This window comes from Chelonoidis abingdonii, chromosome 10, assembly GCF_003597395.2.
Source record: "Chelonoidis abingdonii isolate Lonesome George chromosome 10, CheloAbing_2.0, whole genome shotgun sequence".
In the NCBI taxonomy this organism is placed as follows: Eukaryota; Metazoa; Chordata; order Testudines; family Testudinidae; genus Chelonoidis; species Chelonoidis abingdonii.
This window is the reverse complement of record NC_133778.1, coordinates 74,939,471-74,958,370: the sequence shown is the minus strand read 5'-3', so window position 1 is coordinate 74,958,370 and position 18,900 is coordinate 74,939,471. Positions and strand designations below refer to the sequence as shown.

Here is an 18,900-nt window from a genome sequence, read left to right as displayed (position 1 = left end):
GTTTTTCCAATGTTACAAAAGATCCTATGAAGCTGTATTTACACCCTAGATGTGTCTCCCTCCACTTTTGTATCCAAATAAACACAATCTTACCTCAAATAAATATCCCTCCCACCTAGGGGAATCTACATGTTGATGATGATCTTACCAAGCATGCTGCTGAATGCTAAATAGTCTTCATTGGAGCTATCATTCCAATGCTAGGTCAGAATGCTTTTAAAGGGGTAAGGCCTCTATAATTCTCAGAACCCATCACAGCATCCACCCTACACTCTTAACAAGCCACATGGGCAGATTAACTGAGCTGTCACAAACATATCCTTTTGGAGCCACGCCACCAGAGCTCGGCCAGTAGGGACAACTCTGCTTGTTGTTCTTTAGGCAAGATAAACTGGAGCGTGGGGCAACTTCAGACCAAGCTTTTAAGGAGTCTGCTAGTCTTGTCATCATTTTTAAAGAGAAAGGAACCAGTGATTTGTTGTTATGCACCCTGACACCAGTGACTTCTAGATGTCAGAATGATAGCATTTACACGTTTGATATAATACTGATATCCGGCTAAATGTTTCCAATGGCCTCTGTAACACAGTAATAATCACAGAAAAAACATGGACTTGGGACAACTGAGCAGATACCTCAGAAACATGGTATTTAGTACATCTATAGCATCATAACTTCACATGGGGCTTTACAGAGAGTTAAGGACCAAAAGGAAGCACTGGAAACCTTGTCAGAAACAGGAATGCTGTGGTTGCCTCCAAAGTGCATCCCCTTGTGGCCCCTCATGGCCCTGCGGTGCATTGACCTCAGTGCTCACTCAGGCTCTTCCAGGCAATTACCCAGACCAGGTTACTTCATGTAGTCTGGTTTATTAATTTTCTTTAGTGAGTACAAACCATGCTTTAGTTTCTAAAGTTCTCACCCACTCTGGGACCATATAGGAGTCCCAGGAAAGTTTCCTTCCCCCTGTTCAGGAAGCCCCAGCCCTCCTCCTAGATCTGGGTAATTCAGGCCACTATTAATGCCCTTCGGAACATAGGGGTCCCCTGCTTTCCTCCTGGAACCTGGATTGTAGTTTAGGTCACCAGCAGGACCACAAACAGCTACTCTCTCAGCTGACCCTTTTTCTCCAATTAATCCTTTCACCGTAAGACTGGGAGGGCTTAGCAGGCAGTCCTTCTCCAGCTGGAGTCTCTACTGCTATGAGGAAGGAGACAGCATAATATGCTGGTCCCCTTCCCAGATCTCAAATCAATTGGCTGGGAGAGAGGGAGTTTTGCCCCACTCACTTTGTAAGGCTCCTGGTCCCACCCCTTCAAGAAACAATAACAGGTTCTCCTCTGCGTGCCCCTGCCATCCCTCATAGAATATCAGGGTTGGAAGTGATTTCAGGAGGTCATCTAGTCCAACAACCTGCTCAAAGCAGGACCAATTCCCAACTAAATCAGCCCAGCCAGGGCTTTGTCCAGCCTTACCTTAAAAACCTCTAAGGAAGGGGATTCCTTCACCTCCCTAGGTAACCCATTCCAGTACTTCACCACTCTCTGAGTGAACGTTTTTCCTAATATCCAACCCAAACTTCCTCCACTGCAACTTGAGACCATTACTCCTTGTTCTGTCATTAGGTACCACTGAGAACAGTTTAGATCCATCCTCTTTGGAGCTCCCTTTCAGGTAGTTGAAAGCAGCTATCAAATCCCCCCTCATTCTTCTCTTCTGCAGACTAAACAATCCCATTCCCTCTGTCTCTACTCATAAATCATGTGCTCCAGCCCCCTAATCATTTTTGTTGCCCTCCTCTGGATTCTTTCCAATTTTTCCACATCCTTCTTGTAGTGTGGGGCCCAAAAACTGGATACAGTACTCCAGATGAGGCCTCACCAATGTTGAATAGAGGGGAATGATCATGTCCCTCGATCTGCTGGCAATGCCCCTACTTATACAGCCCAAAATGCAATTAGCCTTCTTGTCAAGAAGGGCACACTGCTGACTCATATCCAGCTGCTAGTCCACTGTACCCTAGGTCTTTTCTGCAGAACTACTGTCTGGCTGCTCCGTCTCTAGTCTGTAGCAGTGTATGGATTCTTCCATCCTAAATGCAGGACTTGCAGTTGTCCTTGTTGAACCTCATCAGATTTCTTTTGACTCAATCCTCTAATTTGTCTAGTCCCTCTGTATCCTATCCCTACTTCCCCAGCTTATCTATTACTCTCCCAGTTTAGTGTCATCTACAAACTTGCTCAGGGTGCAGTCCACGCGCATCCTCCAGATCATTAATGAAGATATTGAACAAAACCGGCCCCAGGGACCAGCCCTTGGGGCACTCTGCTTGAAACTGTCTGCCAACAAACATGGAGCCATTGATCACTACCCGTTGAGCCTGACAATCTAGCCCGCTTTCTATCCACCTTATAGTCCATTCATCCAGCCCATACTACTATAACTTGATGGCAAGAATACTGTAGGAGACTGTATCAAAAGCTTTGCTAAAGGCAAGGAATAACATGTCCACTGCTTTCCCCTCATCCACAGTGACAGTTACCTTGTCATAGAAGGTAATTAGGTTAGTCAGGCATGACTTGGCCTTGGTGAATCCATGTTGACTGTTCCTGATCACTTTCCTCTCCTCTAAGTGCTTCAGAATTGATTCCTTGAGGATATATTTGACCAATCCGAAGTAATCTATTTGAAACCTGCTGCCAACTAGACATGGAGCTGTTGATCACTACCCGAAAACACTATCCCTCTGCAAACACTACTTATTCCCATGACTGCTTCATTTCTGCCAATATCTCCTGTTGCTTAGGTCCTTGTGTCCATAAGACCTCCCAAAATCTTAAAGGGCCATGACTACAGAATAGGGGTGGGATGGCCCCTAGGTCCTACTGCCCTTAAGGGGACTAAGCTTGTCACAGAATGCTACTGTATATTCGAATTCTGATGCATTTTGCATTGAAGAGCACCAAATTCTGCCCTTATTTATGCCTCTGTAACACACTAAATCAGGAACACTGCAGGAGCCCAAGTTAGCAGAGGACTTAGCACCAGATGTTAATAAAAGATATCCAGATAAATATCCAAACTTTTAGATACTTATCCCAACTGAATCAAATACCTAAAGCTTATCAGGTTCATGCATCGGTAGACGTTTTCAGTTTTCCACTAGGCAATAGCATTACACATGCTTTCCAGAACCAGCCTTCTTCTTAGAGTACGTGCAATGTGCCTCAGGCAACACATGACGAGGATTCATCACCAAGTCAGATCATAAGCTTCCCTGGCTTGGGCCAGGTACTGATGGGGAGTGTGATGTAAACACCGATTCATGCCCTGCACTGACAGTATCATGAAAAAGCTGTTATTGCAGAACTCTGCCTCTCTGTGGGGAACAAAAATCCCAGAATGAAACAAGAAGATGACAAATAAATGCTAACACTCTGACATCCAAAAGTCATTACTAGCAGTTTGCATGACAAGAAATCATTGGCTTCTATTTAAACATAGAAATATCCATCTCAGGTCAAACACAGACACTTCACAGCACCTGAAAAATACCCCTCTAAAGACGATGCCTTCAGTTTTTCTGTTAGATACAAGGTATGTATAGAATCAATTTCTAGTAAAAGGTCAAAGATCAGGAATTTTAGAAGGCTCAGAAGAAACACAGGAAATCTTTAGATCCAGTCTAGCCAAAATACTATGTTGAGAATAATTCTTCAGTTCCCTCTAAGGAATAGACTAAATATCAGGTCTTTTCTCTCTCTAAATTTTCAGGTTCCTCCATCACCCCCATAAAATACTGATGAAAATTAGCGCAGTATGATAGACTGATTAAAGTAAAAGCTGTTTTTTTTTCCCGTTAGGGCAGTGCCAGATTCCAAAATCATGCACAATATAGAGGAAAATTTTCCATGTGTTTAAATGTATACGAACATAGTGACTGTCAAACTCAGAGGTTGCAAAGTTGATGTTTATTTCAAAACTCTGTATTAGAAATGAATGAATATATTTTTTTTGTTTGCTAGCAATTCTGAAAAATTGGCAAAAAAGGTTGAACCAAAAATTAAATTTTCCAAATTTTTTGGCAAATTGAAAAGTTAAAAAAAAATATATAAAGCTTTGTTCATGACATTTTGTTCCACCCAAAATAAAATGTTTTGTATTGATTTTGAGTTTTTTTAAATTTTTTTTTAAAGGAACATCTTCTTTAATTTCAAAAGGTATTTCAAATAAAAAAGTAAACTTCATTTCAAAAGAGCGTTGAAACAAAAATGAGTTTTTAAGATTTTTTCCACTGAAATTATTTGGTGAAATTGAAATGAATTCACAAAATATTTTGGTGATGCCAAATGTGCATTTTTCCACCAAAAATCAAACAAAAAAATTGTTGAAAAGTTTCACTCAGCTCTAATCAGGATACTTCTCCATACTGTCTAGATCTCAGAGTCACCAGAACTGGGCTAAAAATCTCCCAGGAAGTCGCATTTTAGCTTGAACAGCATGCTTCATCTTCGTCGTCAGGGCGTGGTGTCTCTTAAGAAGCAATAATTTGGCCATTAGTCTTATGCTAGCAGTTATGAAAACTTCAGTGACCCCACCTCCACTCATGGTGACTCTCTACGGTGCATTCCTTTTATCTCATGGCATGAAAAACGTTTGTTTTAGAAGGAAAGAAAAATAAAAAATGTCCAGCCAAGAGCTTGTAGTTTTTAAAAACACAGTATCACAATGTGTTTCCAGGAGTGCTGCCCATGGAAGATGAGAAATCAGACCCCTGATCTGCAAAGGTGAAGAGCTGTAACTTCCCAAAAGAAGTAGATTCTCACATCCCATTGCATGATCACCCACAGTTTCCCAGCCTGTTAGCAGAATTTATACCTGATCCTGCTCATGCCTTTTGGATCATTACTCAGTTGTAGAATATGAACAGCATTTTCAATGTAGCCATAAATTTCCTCCTCCAGAAAAGGGTAGGTCAGCAGGATTTTGCTAGGGTTTAGCTAACACAACTTTTCCAAAATATTAAGATACCCCTGTTTCTCTCATAACATCCAAAACAATCAATTTGCCATTTGTCTGCACATGTCCTGTGCTATAACTTTGGCTATTTTTTATAATCACTTCACTATTTGGGACTCTGTAGCAAAGGGTCTGAGAGAGTTTGCATTATAACCCATTTATGTACAGAATTTCTTTTAACTCACAACAAATTCTTTCTAGGCTGCAATTTTGGGTATAAGTTCTCTTAACTGCATGATATTATATTTAAGATTATAGGAGAAGGAGTCTGGTTATTTCAGGTGGGGTGGACAAATCATGTTGCATTTGAAACTTTCTTTTTCTCCTCCCCTCTGTGCTGCTTTTAAGAGAACAACCAACCTCCATATGGTATTGCTGATTTTTTGCCTGATTTTACAGCCTATGAACCCTCTAGTAAATGTCAAGACAGTTACTGTATGAGTAGGGCTCTACCAAATTCATGATCCATCATGGTCAATTTCACGGCCATAGGATTGAAAATTGGTAAATTTGATGTTTTTCGATGTTTACATCTGAAATTTCACAGTGTTGTAGCCGTGGGGGTCCTGACCCAAAAATGAATTGGGGGGGAAGGGGTGCTCAAGCCTTTCCACAGCTGGTGGGGTCATGGGATTGCCACCCTCACTTCTGTGCACTCTTCAGAGCAGCTGCAGGACATTCCCGGAGGTGGGTCTGATCTCCCCCACCACCACCCAGAGTAGCTGTGCAGGAGATAGACAAGCCCATCCCTCCCTAGCCCAGGTGGAGTGAGGAAACTCCTTTGCTGGGACACTCTGAGGAACAAGAGGACATCAGATTTCACAGGAAAGGGCTTATTTCACAATCCATAACACCTTTTCCACTGCAGTGAAATCGGTGGGGCCCTACATATGAGTAAAAGATGAGTAAGCATGTTTGTGTATACTGACACAGCTTCATTGCTTTAGATATCATATTTCAGATACAGGAAACCCATCTTAGGAGATATTCAAGGGCCCAGCAGAAATGTGTTGCCCAGCAGGGACGATTTTTTAAAAAGGGTGAAAACCAACCATATTAGGATTCTTGAAAGCATTTTAGAACTTGTGTACTCTTGTGGCAGCTTGTGAAAGACAGGCTGTATCCATCCTCACTGCAGCATGTAGTTACACCCAACAGTGAAAGGCTCCGGCAGGGGGGAGGCAGGAGCCTTATCCCACTGCCTCCCCTGTCCCTCGCCAGAGCCATTGTTTGCTGCTGGAGTCTTTTGACGTGGCGGACAAAAGCTACAGCAGCAGCACCCTGCACGGCTAAAAACAGTCACGGAGATGTGGGAAGCATTGCTTGAGCACGTACAGAGCCATGTAGGGTACATAACCTAGGATTCAGGTGTGTAAGGCACTTCACTCAAAGTAGTGCCTCCAGTCTACAGTACTGTGTATATTTTTCCTTGCTGAACGTGCAGTGTCTGTTCACCATAGACCTACCCTTAGAATGTCTATTAAAAACAAGGGTTTTCTTATGAGAGGTAGAGTTGCCTGTTCAGGTTTCACCATAATAATTTGTATGACTTTATAATAAAACTAACACAGGTATAGTGTTCATCCTTTAAAAGCTAGCATTCCCCAGTATAGTGTCTCAAAGCCTTAGTGGCATGGATCTCGGGACAGTGTTAGCAAATATTGCCAAACAATGCTTTTCAGCACTAAAGCACTTCAGTAGGATTGATCTGTTGTTTTTGGCACCGACAGCATGCTTGATGCTCTAGAAGTCCTAGCTGCTTCCACAGTGGTCACTACTAAATGCCAACATTTCCAACAGCTGAGCGCAGCGAACCACTGACTGGGGAGACTTTGACCATAACAGGATTTGACTCGGAAAGTCATTTAGCAGTGCCGAGCAGAGACCTCAAGGTTGCGGCTCTCCAGTGCAAGCAGGAACATAAGAACAGCCATACTGGGTCAGACCAAAGGTCCATCTAGCTCAGCATCCTGTCTTCTGATAGTGGTCAATGCCAGATGGCCCAAAGGGAATGAACACAACAGGTAATCATCAAGTGATCCATCCCCTGTCCCCCATTCCCAGCTTCTGGCAAACAGAGACTAGGGATAACATCTCTGCCCATCCTGGCTAATAGCCATTGATGGACCAATCCTCCATGAATTTATCTAGCTCTTTTTTGAACCTTGCTATGTTCTTGGCCTTCACAACCTCTGGCAACAAGTTTCAGACTGCCTGGGCATTGTGTGAAGAAATATTTCCTTTTGTTTGTTTTAAACCTGCTGCCTATTAATTTCATTTGGTGACTCTTTAGTTCTTGTGTTATGAGAAGGAGTAAACAACACTTTTTTTATGGAGATATACATATCTCAGACCTGGAACGGACCCCAAAAGTCATCAAGTCCAGCCCCTTGCCTTCACTAGCAGGACCAAGTACAGATTTTTCCCCAGATCCCTAGTGGCCCCCTCAAGGATTGAACTCACACTTTCTCCACACCAGTCATGATTTTATAGACCTCTATCATATCCCTCCCTAGTCTTCTCTTTTTCAAGCTGAAAAGTTCAGTCTTATTAACCTCTTCTCATATGGAAGCTGTTCCATACCCCTAATCATTTTTGTGGCCCTTTTTGAAACCTTTTCCAATTCCAATATATCTTTTTTTGAGATTGGGCAACCACAATATTCAAGATCTGCACACAATATTCAAGATATGGGCGTACCAGGCATTTATATATACCGTGCATGCTGGCAGAAGAAAGGTTAAACTCTAGGTCCAGCTATAGCATTGCAAAATTGCCTAAAGAGCTGGAAGTCTCAAGCCACTCGTGCACCTGCTCTCTTTCTCTCAAGAATGCAGGGATAAAAAGGAGCAGATGTGAGCAGAGGATGTCTGAGGAAACATAGGCTCTTGTGCACTCGCCCACATGCCAATGAGAGCTTAGCGGCATACTCCCTTCTTTGGCTGCACGGCAGTCACACAGCCATGGGTCCATTAATGTAGGACCAGGTTCCCTGGTATTTCTGGCCCAGCTGATCACTCTTTATCTTCTGCTTATGAACCAGATCCAAAGCCCACTGAAGTCAACAGGAATCTTTCCACTGACTTAAACAGACTTTGGATCAGACACTCTGGGCTTGAGTCTCATTTATATGGAGAATCCTTTACGCCACTCCGGCAGCGTCAATGGGACTTGGTGGAGCTGAGAATCAGGCCCTTGCAATCACTTTTACATGCCACAGAGGTGTAAAGGCACTTTGGTGAGGGAGAATTAGGCCCTAGGTGAGCAACACACTAGACCAGAGGTTCCCAAACTGCGGGGAACATCCCCCATGGGAAGCAACAAAGTCATCAAGTGGGGGCAGAGGGGAAAAGAGGCGCTCCCCAGTCAGGCACCCCATGCAGGTGCCAGAAGGCTTCTGCCCAGGGCCGGCTCCAGGGGTTTTGCCGCCCAAAGCAGCCAAAAAAATAAATAAATAAAAGCCGCGATCATCATCGCGATCTGTGGCAATTCAGGGGGAGGTCCTTCGCTACGAGCGGGAGTGAGGGACCCTCCGCCGAATTGCTACAGAATCCCTGAAATTGCCGCCCCACTCCCGAGTTGCCGCCCCAAGCATCTGCTTGATAAGCTGGTGCCTGGAGCTGGCCCTGCTTCTGCCATCACCTGGATGGACATTTTGCCCTGGCTTAGGGAGGCAGCTTTGCTAAGTTTGGTTCAGGCAGGCAGCAGCAGGGGAGCCAGATTTGGTGGGGAGTGGTCACTGTAGCCTCACCTGTCAGGAAGCAGCAGCGCAGAGGAGATGGAGCCACTCGGTCTCGCTGAGCCGGGCAGGTAAGAGGCAGAGCCCGCTGGGTACTTGGTTTCCGCTCCTGACAGAGGTGGTGTAGGGGAGGGGTAAGAGCAGGCCCGCCGACAGGGAGGCGCCAAGGGGCGCAATTGCCCAGGGCCCCCAGCCACCGCTGCTGATGAGGTAGCTGTGATGGTGGCTAAGAGCCCCGGGTGGGCTGCAGGGCTCCTAGGAGTGTGGGGGGTGGTACCAGCATTGGCGTCACTTCCACCCCAGGCCCACACCCGCCTAGGGACGGCCTCTGGTCCTGGAGTCTGGAATTGCTGTCAGTGGGCCTGGGTTAGAGTGAACCAGGGGAACCCCTGCCTCCCACCTTCCACAGGCACCCTGTACCCCCCACCCCACCTCACACAGGCACCCTGCATCCCCCACACTGGGACACCTCTCCCCCCCACCCACCATCACCCTGCCAGTTTAGCTGGCTGGGCTGTCCATCGCCAGTGATGATGGGGGGCGAGGAGTGGTGCACATCAGGGCTAAATTATCTTTCAAAGAGTCTCACTCTCCTTCCTCCAGGAGCCACGTTATGCTTCAGGTCAGCTGTAACCTTCAGTCAGCTTTTCTGCCAGCAGGCCCTTTTCCATTCACTCCTTTCATCTGTCAGCTTGGAGAGGTTCACAGGAGCCAGCTCCTCTCCTGCTAGGGTCTTAAAGCCCTTCTCTCTAGGACCCTTGTCTGTAACTGTGCCCTGATGGCCTTTTATCAGGCCCAGGTTATACAATTATCTCACTAGTTGTGCTCGTTCCCTTTAAATTACTTCCTCACATGTAGCCTGGGCCCAGACTCCTCTTAAAGAGGCCAGCAACTTCATACCACACAGGTAAGCTGAAGCAAAGAAGTCCAATGACTTTTCCAACACCACAGTAGTGGCGATCAGAAGCAGTACTTTAAAATCGGTGGTTCTGGCTTGTGCTCAGAAGTCTAGCTCACATATTTATCCTCACACACGACTGGTTTGATTGACTCTGTAAACTGTTATCGATTAAATGTCAGTTAACTTGCACGTCTGACGGGGCACACCAGGGAAAGTCATCGACTATCCTGCCCTAAGGTAGTTTGTATTTCTTCAATCGATTCAGAGAGTGTAGTTATCATGAGTGATTGCAAGTTCAAAATATAATTTTTAAGAGGATCTTTGCCTTTATTTATCCTGAAAGTTTGATAGCAGATCACTTGCTTCCCTCCCTTCCTTAATCCTCTGTCTCTAACTCTCCCTCCAGGACTGGAGTAATGCAGAGCATATTAGAAAGAATTCCCCCTCAGTGACCCCTTATGTGAGAGAATAAACCAGAGCAGTTTGCACATCCAAGAAAGGTCAGATGAGCGGCCTCTAATTTTGACTATATAGGAGTCCTGCTTTCATACAAGAGGCAGGTCAGCATTGTCTTGAAACAGAAGGGGAAAACTTTTTTTTTGCGGGGGGAGTGGGGGGCTATTGGAAGATAAGTGACAAACTGCACAATTCAGATGCATGGAGAAAAAGTGGATTCAGTTTCAAATTATAAAATCATAAAGGTGAAATCCTGGCTCTGTTTAAGTCAATGGAAAAATTCCCTGTGACTTCAACAGGACCAGCATTTAAAGGTCATCTCGAGCTGCCCCCACCTTCCTCGGTGTCCCCTACAGTTACTGTTAGTGCACTGGGCCACTGATTTTAATAGTGAGACTTCCACACCTTCATTCGGGAGACTATTCCATGCCATAACCCAGCTCACTGCAGACGTCAATGACAAACCTGCAGCCGCAACAGTCACCTCACCCCTCCAGGGAGAGGGTGACCTTCTAGTGCAGGGGCGGGCAAACTTTTTGGCCTGAGGGCCGCATCGGGTTTTGGAAATTGTATGACAGACTGGTTATGGGGGCTGTGCCTCCCCAAGCAGCCAGGCTCGGCCTGCCTCCTGCCCCCTATCTGACCCCCCTGCTTCTCACCCCCTGACTGCACCCCCCCAGGACTCCTGCCCCATCCAAAATTCCCTGATGGCCTCCCTGGGACTCCTGCCCCATCCACCCCCCCACTCTGATCCACTTTCCCGCTCCCTGTCCCCTTACTGTCCCTGGAACCCCTGCTCCTGACTGCCCACCACTGCCCCATACAACCCTGTCTCTCCTTCCTGATTCCTCCCCCTGCTCTCATTCAACTCCCCTGTTCCCTGCTCCTGACCAGCCCCTTGAACTCCTCTGCCCTCTCTCCAACCCCCGCTGCTCCCCGTCCCCTTACCATGCTGCCTGAAGCACCAGTGGCTGGCAGTGCTACCGCTGTGCCGCCCAGAGCACCAGGTCAAATAGCCGCGCCACCCAGCTGGAGCCAGCCACACCAATGCGCAGCTCACAGCACTGGGTCAGACCACAACTCTGCAGTTGTGGTGCCCCAGGAGCTTGCAGCCTGGCCGCCCAAAGCGTTGCACCAGCAGCGCAGTAAACTGAGGCTGCAGGTGGGGGGCGGGGTGGGACAGCAGGGGAGGGGCCGGGGAATAGCCTCCTGGGCCAGAAGCTCAGGGGCCTGGCAGGAGGATCCCACGGGCCGTAGTTTGCCCACCTCCAGTACCACCTGGTGTGGAGTGAGAGCTGATTCCTGCTGACGGAGCGCTCTTCCTGTTCAAAACAGGAAATCTCCATCTCTCCGTAAACACAAGCAGAGTCCTGGACATCCCCTCTTGTGCGACTGACCCTTCCCTCCACACATGCGCGTGACTTAGTAGTTTATGGGGAGCGGGTGTGAAAAAAAGGTCAGCGTGGTGGGCCAGGGTCCTTCCTGAGTCCCCATCAGACCACGATTTGGGTGGCTCATGGGGCCCTTCCAGTGTTTGTGCTCCACAAGGAAATCTCCAAACAGAAAACCAGCAAAAGGGGTCTTTCCCCTCTCCCCTACCCCTGGGAAAGAGAGAATCAAAGTAAAAAAAAAAAACAAAAAACGGGGAGGGGGGCAATCTCTTGGGAAGTCCTTTGGCTTATCTGTCAGTTCTAGTGTCCTCTCTCATGATTCAGATCTGCTTCCAGACCCTCCTTTTGGTCACTGTTTCTTTATGCCTGGTCCATACAGTATAACAGGCAGCAGGGTCTGCAACAGTCTTTCTCCTCATCGATCTGTCCCTGTAGCCATCAGTCTCCAAGATGGAGCCATCTTCCCCGTAGTCACCATGTTTATAAAAGGTCAGGCTTTCTCTTTTTAAGCTGCCTCCCTCCAGCCAGGGAAAGCCTTACAAGTGTGTCTGGTTAGGGATGTTAGTTTCCTCTCCACTAGAATGAGGGTGTGTCCCCTTACAGCCACACACTGGTTCTTGTGCCTTCCTAGCAGAGGTGCTGATCCAGTGGCTTTACTGGCGGGGTGAGGCGGGGGTGGAACACCCAGATTTTCTGAAGCCAGCCCTGATAGTCATCCTAAACTTTCCTTGTCGTAACTTCCCCCCACTAGGCCTAATTAGACCCCAGTGTAGCACCTTAAATAGTTCCTCCAACCTCAGTATTTCAAATACTTGTAGATTATCATGCTGTTTCACCTCCAATCTCACCTTCCCCCATTCATGTGCGGACACGTTGAGTCATCTCTTAGCCAAGGTACACATCATGGCTCTTATAGATCAAGTGCTTCAGCCCCCTGATTATTTTTGTCGCTATTCTTTTGAACTCCCTCTGGCCTGCAGTGCCAGAATTGTGCACTGCAGGCCAGATCATCTGCTGCTGTCTATCTAGTTATACTGAAGACAATGGAGCTGGGCCAATTTTCTTCAGCTGGAGATCTGGCCCAGTAAGTGCCCGACACAGTAGAACTGTAAAGAAGCAAGTTTGGGGGACAAATTTGGAAAATGGCTCTACATTTAAAAATGTTGGGGTGCAAAGGTTTAGAGAGGTCAAGAAGATGAATTTGTTCAAGCAAAGAGCATAGACAGCTAACTAACAGATTTGTACAGTCAAATGATATGCCATACAGAAATTGGAAAGGTGTATAAAAATGCAATAAATATTCTAACATACTCTCTAAAATGTCTATGAATCCCCTGATTATATTTCCACTTTACTTTAGTCTCAGACCCTTATCCTTTATACCTGTTTAATTCCCTGTAACTGCAGGATATGGGGTAAAGACGATATGTTATAAGATGTTAGTGCAGGGGTGGTGTGCCAAGTCTTTATTTATTCACTCTAATTTAAGGTTTTGCGTGCCAGTAATACATTTTAACATTTTTAGAAGGTCTGTTTTATGTCTATAATATATAACTAAACTATTGTTGTATGTAAAGTAAACAAGGTTTTTAAAATATTTAAGAAGCTTCATTTAAAATTAAATTAAAATGCAGAGTCCCCTGGACTGGTGGCCAGGACCCAGGCAGTGCGAGTGCCACTGAAAATCAGCTCGCGTGCTGCCTTTGGCACGCGTGCCATAGGTTACTTACCCCGTGTTAGTGGAAGGGAGCACAGCCAGCATGTAATACTTATCTGTCATGAAAGCTACAACTCCAATCAGATAGTATGGTGGTACATGTTCATATTGGATTAAAAGATGTACTCGACCAGGTACATTCCCCAGGGCTTCCTGGAACGTTGACAATGTTGTTTGATGACATTTGCATTAAAGGCACTTACTGTATGAGCAACCATAGACCTCAACTCTCAGGCCTATTCTTCCACTGGGATTCCATTTCAGAGGGATGAAACGCAGAAAGCGAGTTTTCACGGAGTGCAGAAGTTTGTGATGTACAACACTGTCCGCATTGGTGTTCCCTGTGAAGACCTGCAAGGAAAGGAAGCTCCAGTGAGACACTTAATGGTCAGTTAGTTGTGAGCAATGAAAATATAAAAACAAACTCAACAAAATCAAAAAAATAAAAAACTATCTACAGATTGAGGAAAGACTGCAGGATTTCAAAGACCAGGTTTGACTGAGATAAGCATCCAAGCTTCGGGAACCTGGCTGAAATATCTTCAAACTATCCACTGCTGAAATGCAGCTACCCTTACGGTGGAATACAGCACCTATTTAAAGGTGCCCAGTTGCTCTACCAAAAAAAAAAAATGCTATAGTTTTGACAAAACATTTTTTTTTGGTTGAAGAATTCCATTTCATCACTCTTACGAGCAGGGACTGTCTTTCTGGTTCTGAGTTTGTACAGCACCTAGCATACTGGTTCCTGGTCACTACCATAGGCACCAACAAAAAATGAGTGGGTGCTTAGCACACACCAGCAGCCAGCTCCTCCCTTCCCCACCAGTGCCGCCCAACTCCTTGCCCTCCTTCCCAGCATCTCCCACCAATCACAATCAGCTGTTCTGCGGTGTACAGGAGGCACTGAGAGGGAGAGGGAAGGAGCAGGGATGGGGCGCTCTCAGAGAAGGGGATGGAACTGGACGGGAAGAGTCCAGGGCTGGAGCTATAGGTGCCAACTTTTCCAAGGTGCCAGGAGATGCTCACAGCTGTGTCCTCGCTCCCCCCTCCCCCCGAGCCTCCTGCATGCCATGAAACAGCTGATTGGGAGGCTGCCAGTGGGTGGGAGGCACTGGGAGCAGGGCGGAGGGGGAAGGGGAGCTGATGGGGGGCTGTTGATGTATTATTGTAGCTCTTTGGCAATGAACATCGGTAAATTCTGGGTCTTTCTCCTGGACTAGAGACAGTATTAAAATAATACTGGGCCAGATGTTGTGCTGGGGTAAATTGGAATAGCTCCATTAAAGTCAACAGAGCTATGCTGATTTACATCCGCTGAAGATCTGGTACACTGCTTCTTAAATTAGTCTTTGGCAAAATTGCTGCAACACTCAAACTGAATGTCTTAGCTATGTCTGGGTGTGGAAAGACAGAAGAAAGTTCAGTTAGAAGTGTCAGCTCATCCAAGCTGATGTATTAAAAAGACAGGCTCGGGATTTTGTCTTCATCTCACTTGACACACATGCAGGGCAGCAAACAGCAGCTTATTTACAGATCTACAGAAGCAGGCTCCTGTAATGATGCCAATGATTATCTGCTCTCTCACTTTATTAGGCGGGTAATGGGGTGGGTTCGAACTGTGAACAGAAGGAGAAGCACTGGCACAGTCCAGGCAGATGTGAGGTTAACTGTCTTCCAGAGGAGCTATTTTAGGATGTATCTTCTTCTGTTTTTTCCTGCCAAAGATCAACTGATGAACCAAGCTGAAAAAGAGATTATGAATGTGCAGGACCCCACACCACAGATGTTTGTAATTTACATGATTACAACCTTGATTTAAGGAAGTGCAGGTGCAGAAGCACCTGTCTACCTTGCAGATTTTGCTATGTCATCTCTGTGACTTGCCATTTACACCCAAGCAAATGGGGACAGGGAACAACCAACAAGAAGAAACTGATTTAAAATACCAAGTAGCTCCTCCAAAGGATCTAAATGAATGAAAACAGAATCAAATCAAAGTTGTAAGTGTCAAAATGACACTCCCATAAAAAAACAAAACAAAACACAATGGCTTTCTTCCTTTTAAACAGTCCTATTAGTGCGGGAAAGCTCACGCGTGAGCTGTAAGAAGTGACAAGCATCATACAGAACAGACCTGCATCTGAATATCTCACGGGGGACTTCTGAAACATTCTGTTGAACATGGATTTCAAGCAAAGTGTGAACTGCCTGTTCATATATGACAAAGCTAGAGCACAGGGATGAGACTGCCGGTCGTCTTGTCAGATTTTCTAGCTTGAAAGAAGCTTTGATTCTGGAGTACCTATACCAGCCCTAGGGATATAAATGAACTTTAGATGTGTTCAAGCTGGACTTTAATTGAATGGGGTTCAGTTTTGGGAGCTGAATGGTATTGTTAGAGTTTTAGAGGTCAATCACTAAAATCAATCAGATCTACCTGTATCAGTGGTGGGCAAACTGCAGCCAGTCAGGATAATCTGCTGCTGGGCCGCAAGACAGTTTGTTTACATTGGCATGACCACTCACAGCTCCCAGTGGCCACGGTGGAAGCTGCAAGAAGCAGCGTGGGTCGCAGAGACCTGCTGGCTGCCGCTTCCCGCAGATCCAATTGGCCGGGCACGGTGAACCACGGCCACTGGGAGCTGCCAGCGGCCGTGCCAATATAAACAAACTGTCTGGTGCATGAGGCCCGTGGGCCGCAGGTTGTCCGCCACTGACCTATATCCATCCACAAAACGCCACGTAATAGACTGAAAGCACTACATAATCCTGATAAGACTGTACTGAACCTAAGCAACCCTTCCATTGAATGTGATGCTACAGTATGTCCATGGAACTGTCACAATTGCATCAGTGCCTTATCCTGGCATGATGGATCCCAATGGTTCTCTGCTCAGAGTCTGCAGCCACTATGATCTATCATGACAACAAATATGAACCCTTTAGTCTCACTGGAAAGAAAACATCACAACAGTTTTAGGAGTTTCATTGGTATTGGTACCATCTAACCCCCTCACATTTCCAACAAGGATATTGAGGACACTTTCAGATATGGGAAATTTCCGTGTAGAAGAGGTGGACAGTAAGAGGAAAGAAATGCACTAAGATGTGTGACTGTTTTTAGCCCCTTCCGCTTTGTGCATTCAGTGAAGGCTCGTTTGAGGCTCTGCAACAGGAGCCTTGTGTGTGTGTTTAGTAGACTTGTTTAAGACTATACAACAGGAGACACCCAATCCATAGCAACAAAACCCCAACCCACATTACTGCCACTCTTTTGCCACTAAGAAAAAGTAAAATAAACACCTGTCTTTTCAAATTCAGCCCCCGTTCTGAAGAAGCTTTGCCTTCCACAGGCCTATGTCTGGACACAGGGTTCCAACTCTATGGAGCTCATCGAGGCAGGGTCAGATCGCCAGTGAGCCTCACCTCTGCACAATGCCTTGAAGCATCCCTTTGCCACCAATCAAGGCAAGTCCACAGGGAAGAAAAGCAATGGGGATTGCTTGGCTCAGGAGATGGAAGGACACTTCTTGCTCACCTATGGTGTAGCCTCCCTGATACTGAACAGAACTCTCCCTTATATCCCCTTGCTGCTCTTCCTTGACAGGCAGGCTGTTATTTTGTGTCAAAAATACCATCAGCTCAGCTGTGACCTCTGCCACTGAGTTCCTGTGTGACCTTGGTCAAGTTGTTTCACCTCTTTGTGTCTGTCACTGCTATTTAAGACTGTAAGCTCTTCAGAGCAGAGGCTGCCTCTTACTATGTGTTAGTACAGTGCCTAGCACAATGGGCTCCTGATCTTGGTTGGGTCTATAGATGCTATTGTAATGCAGATGCATAACCACAACAATAGGAACTTCCAGGTGAGCTGATGTTCTTGTCTAGACTGGAAGAAAGTGTGCCCAGCACAGTTAAACAGAATCCAATGTAACCCTTCTGAAACCGATCACATATCCAGAAAGATGCATCTCCTACCCTGCTACAGTTTTGTCTTCTGTTTTACCAATCACTGCTATATTATACTCTGTGATATACCTGTCCTTCACAGAGCACACCCGACTGTAACATCCCCGACACTTGATCTTGTTTGCTATCGAGGGAGGGAAGAGACCTGTCCAAATTATCTATCCTACAATATATGAACAAAACAAAACAAAACTGGATTCCACACCCATCACCCTCTGCCCAAAATGATGATAGACTCGAAAAAAGAAGTTCAATTTCACCATACAATAGGGATTAAAATGAATCTGCCCAGCACTTAGTAATGAACCACAGGTTCATTACCTGGGGTTCATCAACACTAATTACACGTGTTATTTATTGAGAGTGCAGATTCTGCTTCGGCAATACAACGTCTTATTGAGTTCTCTTCCTCTCATTACAGACAACTGACAGTTTCTGTGCACAAGCACAGAAATGAAGCAATCAAACAGTAGGAGGATAGAGTAATACAGTGCACTCCAATCTAGCCCATAATTGTATTGCATAATCTGCTCAAGCGGGATGGATACATGCATCGGATGTACTCCATTACATTATGTGTGCAATCTTTCTCGTTAGCCGCACTGCAAATAAAGGTATAAATAAGTATAACACTGTAAGTAGCCTTAGGTAGACTGCAAAGAAAAAACATTTTTTCCATCAGGAAAATCCAAATGAAATATTTTATTTTGGTCAATTTGACCCAAATTGGAATATTTCATTTTATTGAACTGATCACAAATGTTGAATTTTGAATCAGCAAATGGATATTAAATGGTATTTCCTTTTTAAGCACATTGTCTTAGGGGAGAATGAGGGAATTAGGCTTTCTGGCTGGACTGTATCTCCCCTAATACACCTGGCCCATAAGAGATAATGGGGGCCTGAACTGCAACTCCCATAATGTAAGAGAAACGTTGTTTAACGTTGATCTGGTTCAAAATGAAGTATTTCATGTCATTTTAACAAAATAAACAAAACATTTTCATTACAGGAATGTCAAAATGAAACATTCTGACAATTCCAAATCAGTTTTTTTTTTAAATTTTTTTTTCCATTTAAAATTTAGAAATTTCAACTTGTCGTGTCATTTCCTACGTTGAAATGTCAGTATTGTCCATGGAATGGAAATTCCAAAGATCACTCAATAGTCATGATTATTATTCACTGGATGCTGGCAGTGTGATCACAAGTGTAAAACTTAGGCTAGGTCTACACTGCGGAGGGGTCGACATAAGATATGCAAATTCAGCTACAAATATGCTGTGTCCCGCGAAAGCTTATGCTCAAATAAATGTGTTAGTCTCTAAGGTGCCACAAAGACTCCTGTTCTTTTTGCAGATACAGACTAACACGGCTGCTCCTCTGAAACCTGAGGGAACTGGACTCATTTCAGCTGCAGAAGAGTTGGGGGGAGGGGGGATTTGATAGCAGCCTTCAACTACCTGAAGGCGAGTTCCAAAAAAGATGGAGCTCGGCTGTTCTCAGTGGTGGCAGATGACAGAACAAGGAACAATGGTCTCAAGTTGCAGTGGGGGAGGTCTAGGTTGGATATTAGGAAACACTATTTCACTAGGATGGTGGTGAAGCACTGGAATGGGTTACCTAGGGAGCCCTGGCTGGGATGATTTAGTTGGAGCTGGTCCTGCTTTGAGCAAAGGGCTGGACTAGATGACCTCATGAGGTCTCT

At 45.5% G+C, this 18,900-nt stretch overlaps 1 protein-coding gene across 1 annotated transcript in view; it reads right to left on the bottom strand.

The window, feature by feature from the left end:
• CNTNAP5 (contactin associated protein family member 5) overlaps nucleotides 1-18,900 on the bottom strand; it is a 451,740-nt gene that overhangs the window by 219,414 nt on the left and 213,426 nt on the right. Inside the window, exon 4 of the mRNA XM_075070316.1 lies at nucleotides 13,427-13,574. Coding sequence (XP_074926417.1) covers nucleotides 13,427-13,574 — 148 coding nt within the window. The remainder of the gene's footprint in view (nucleotides 1-13,426; nucleotides 13,575-18,900) is intronic.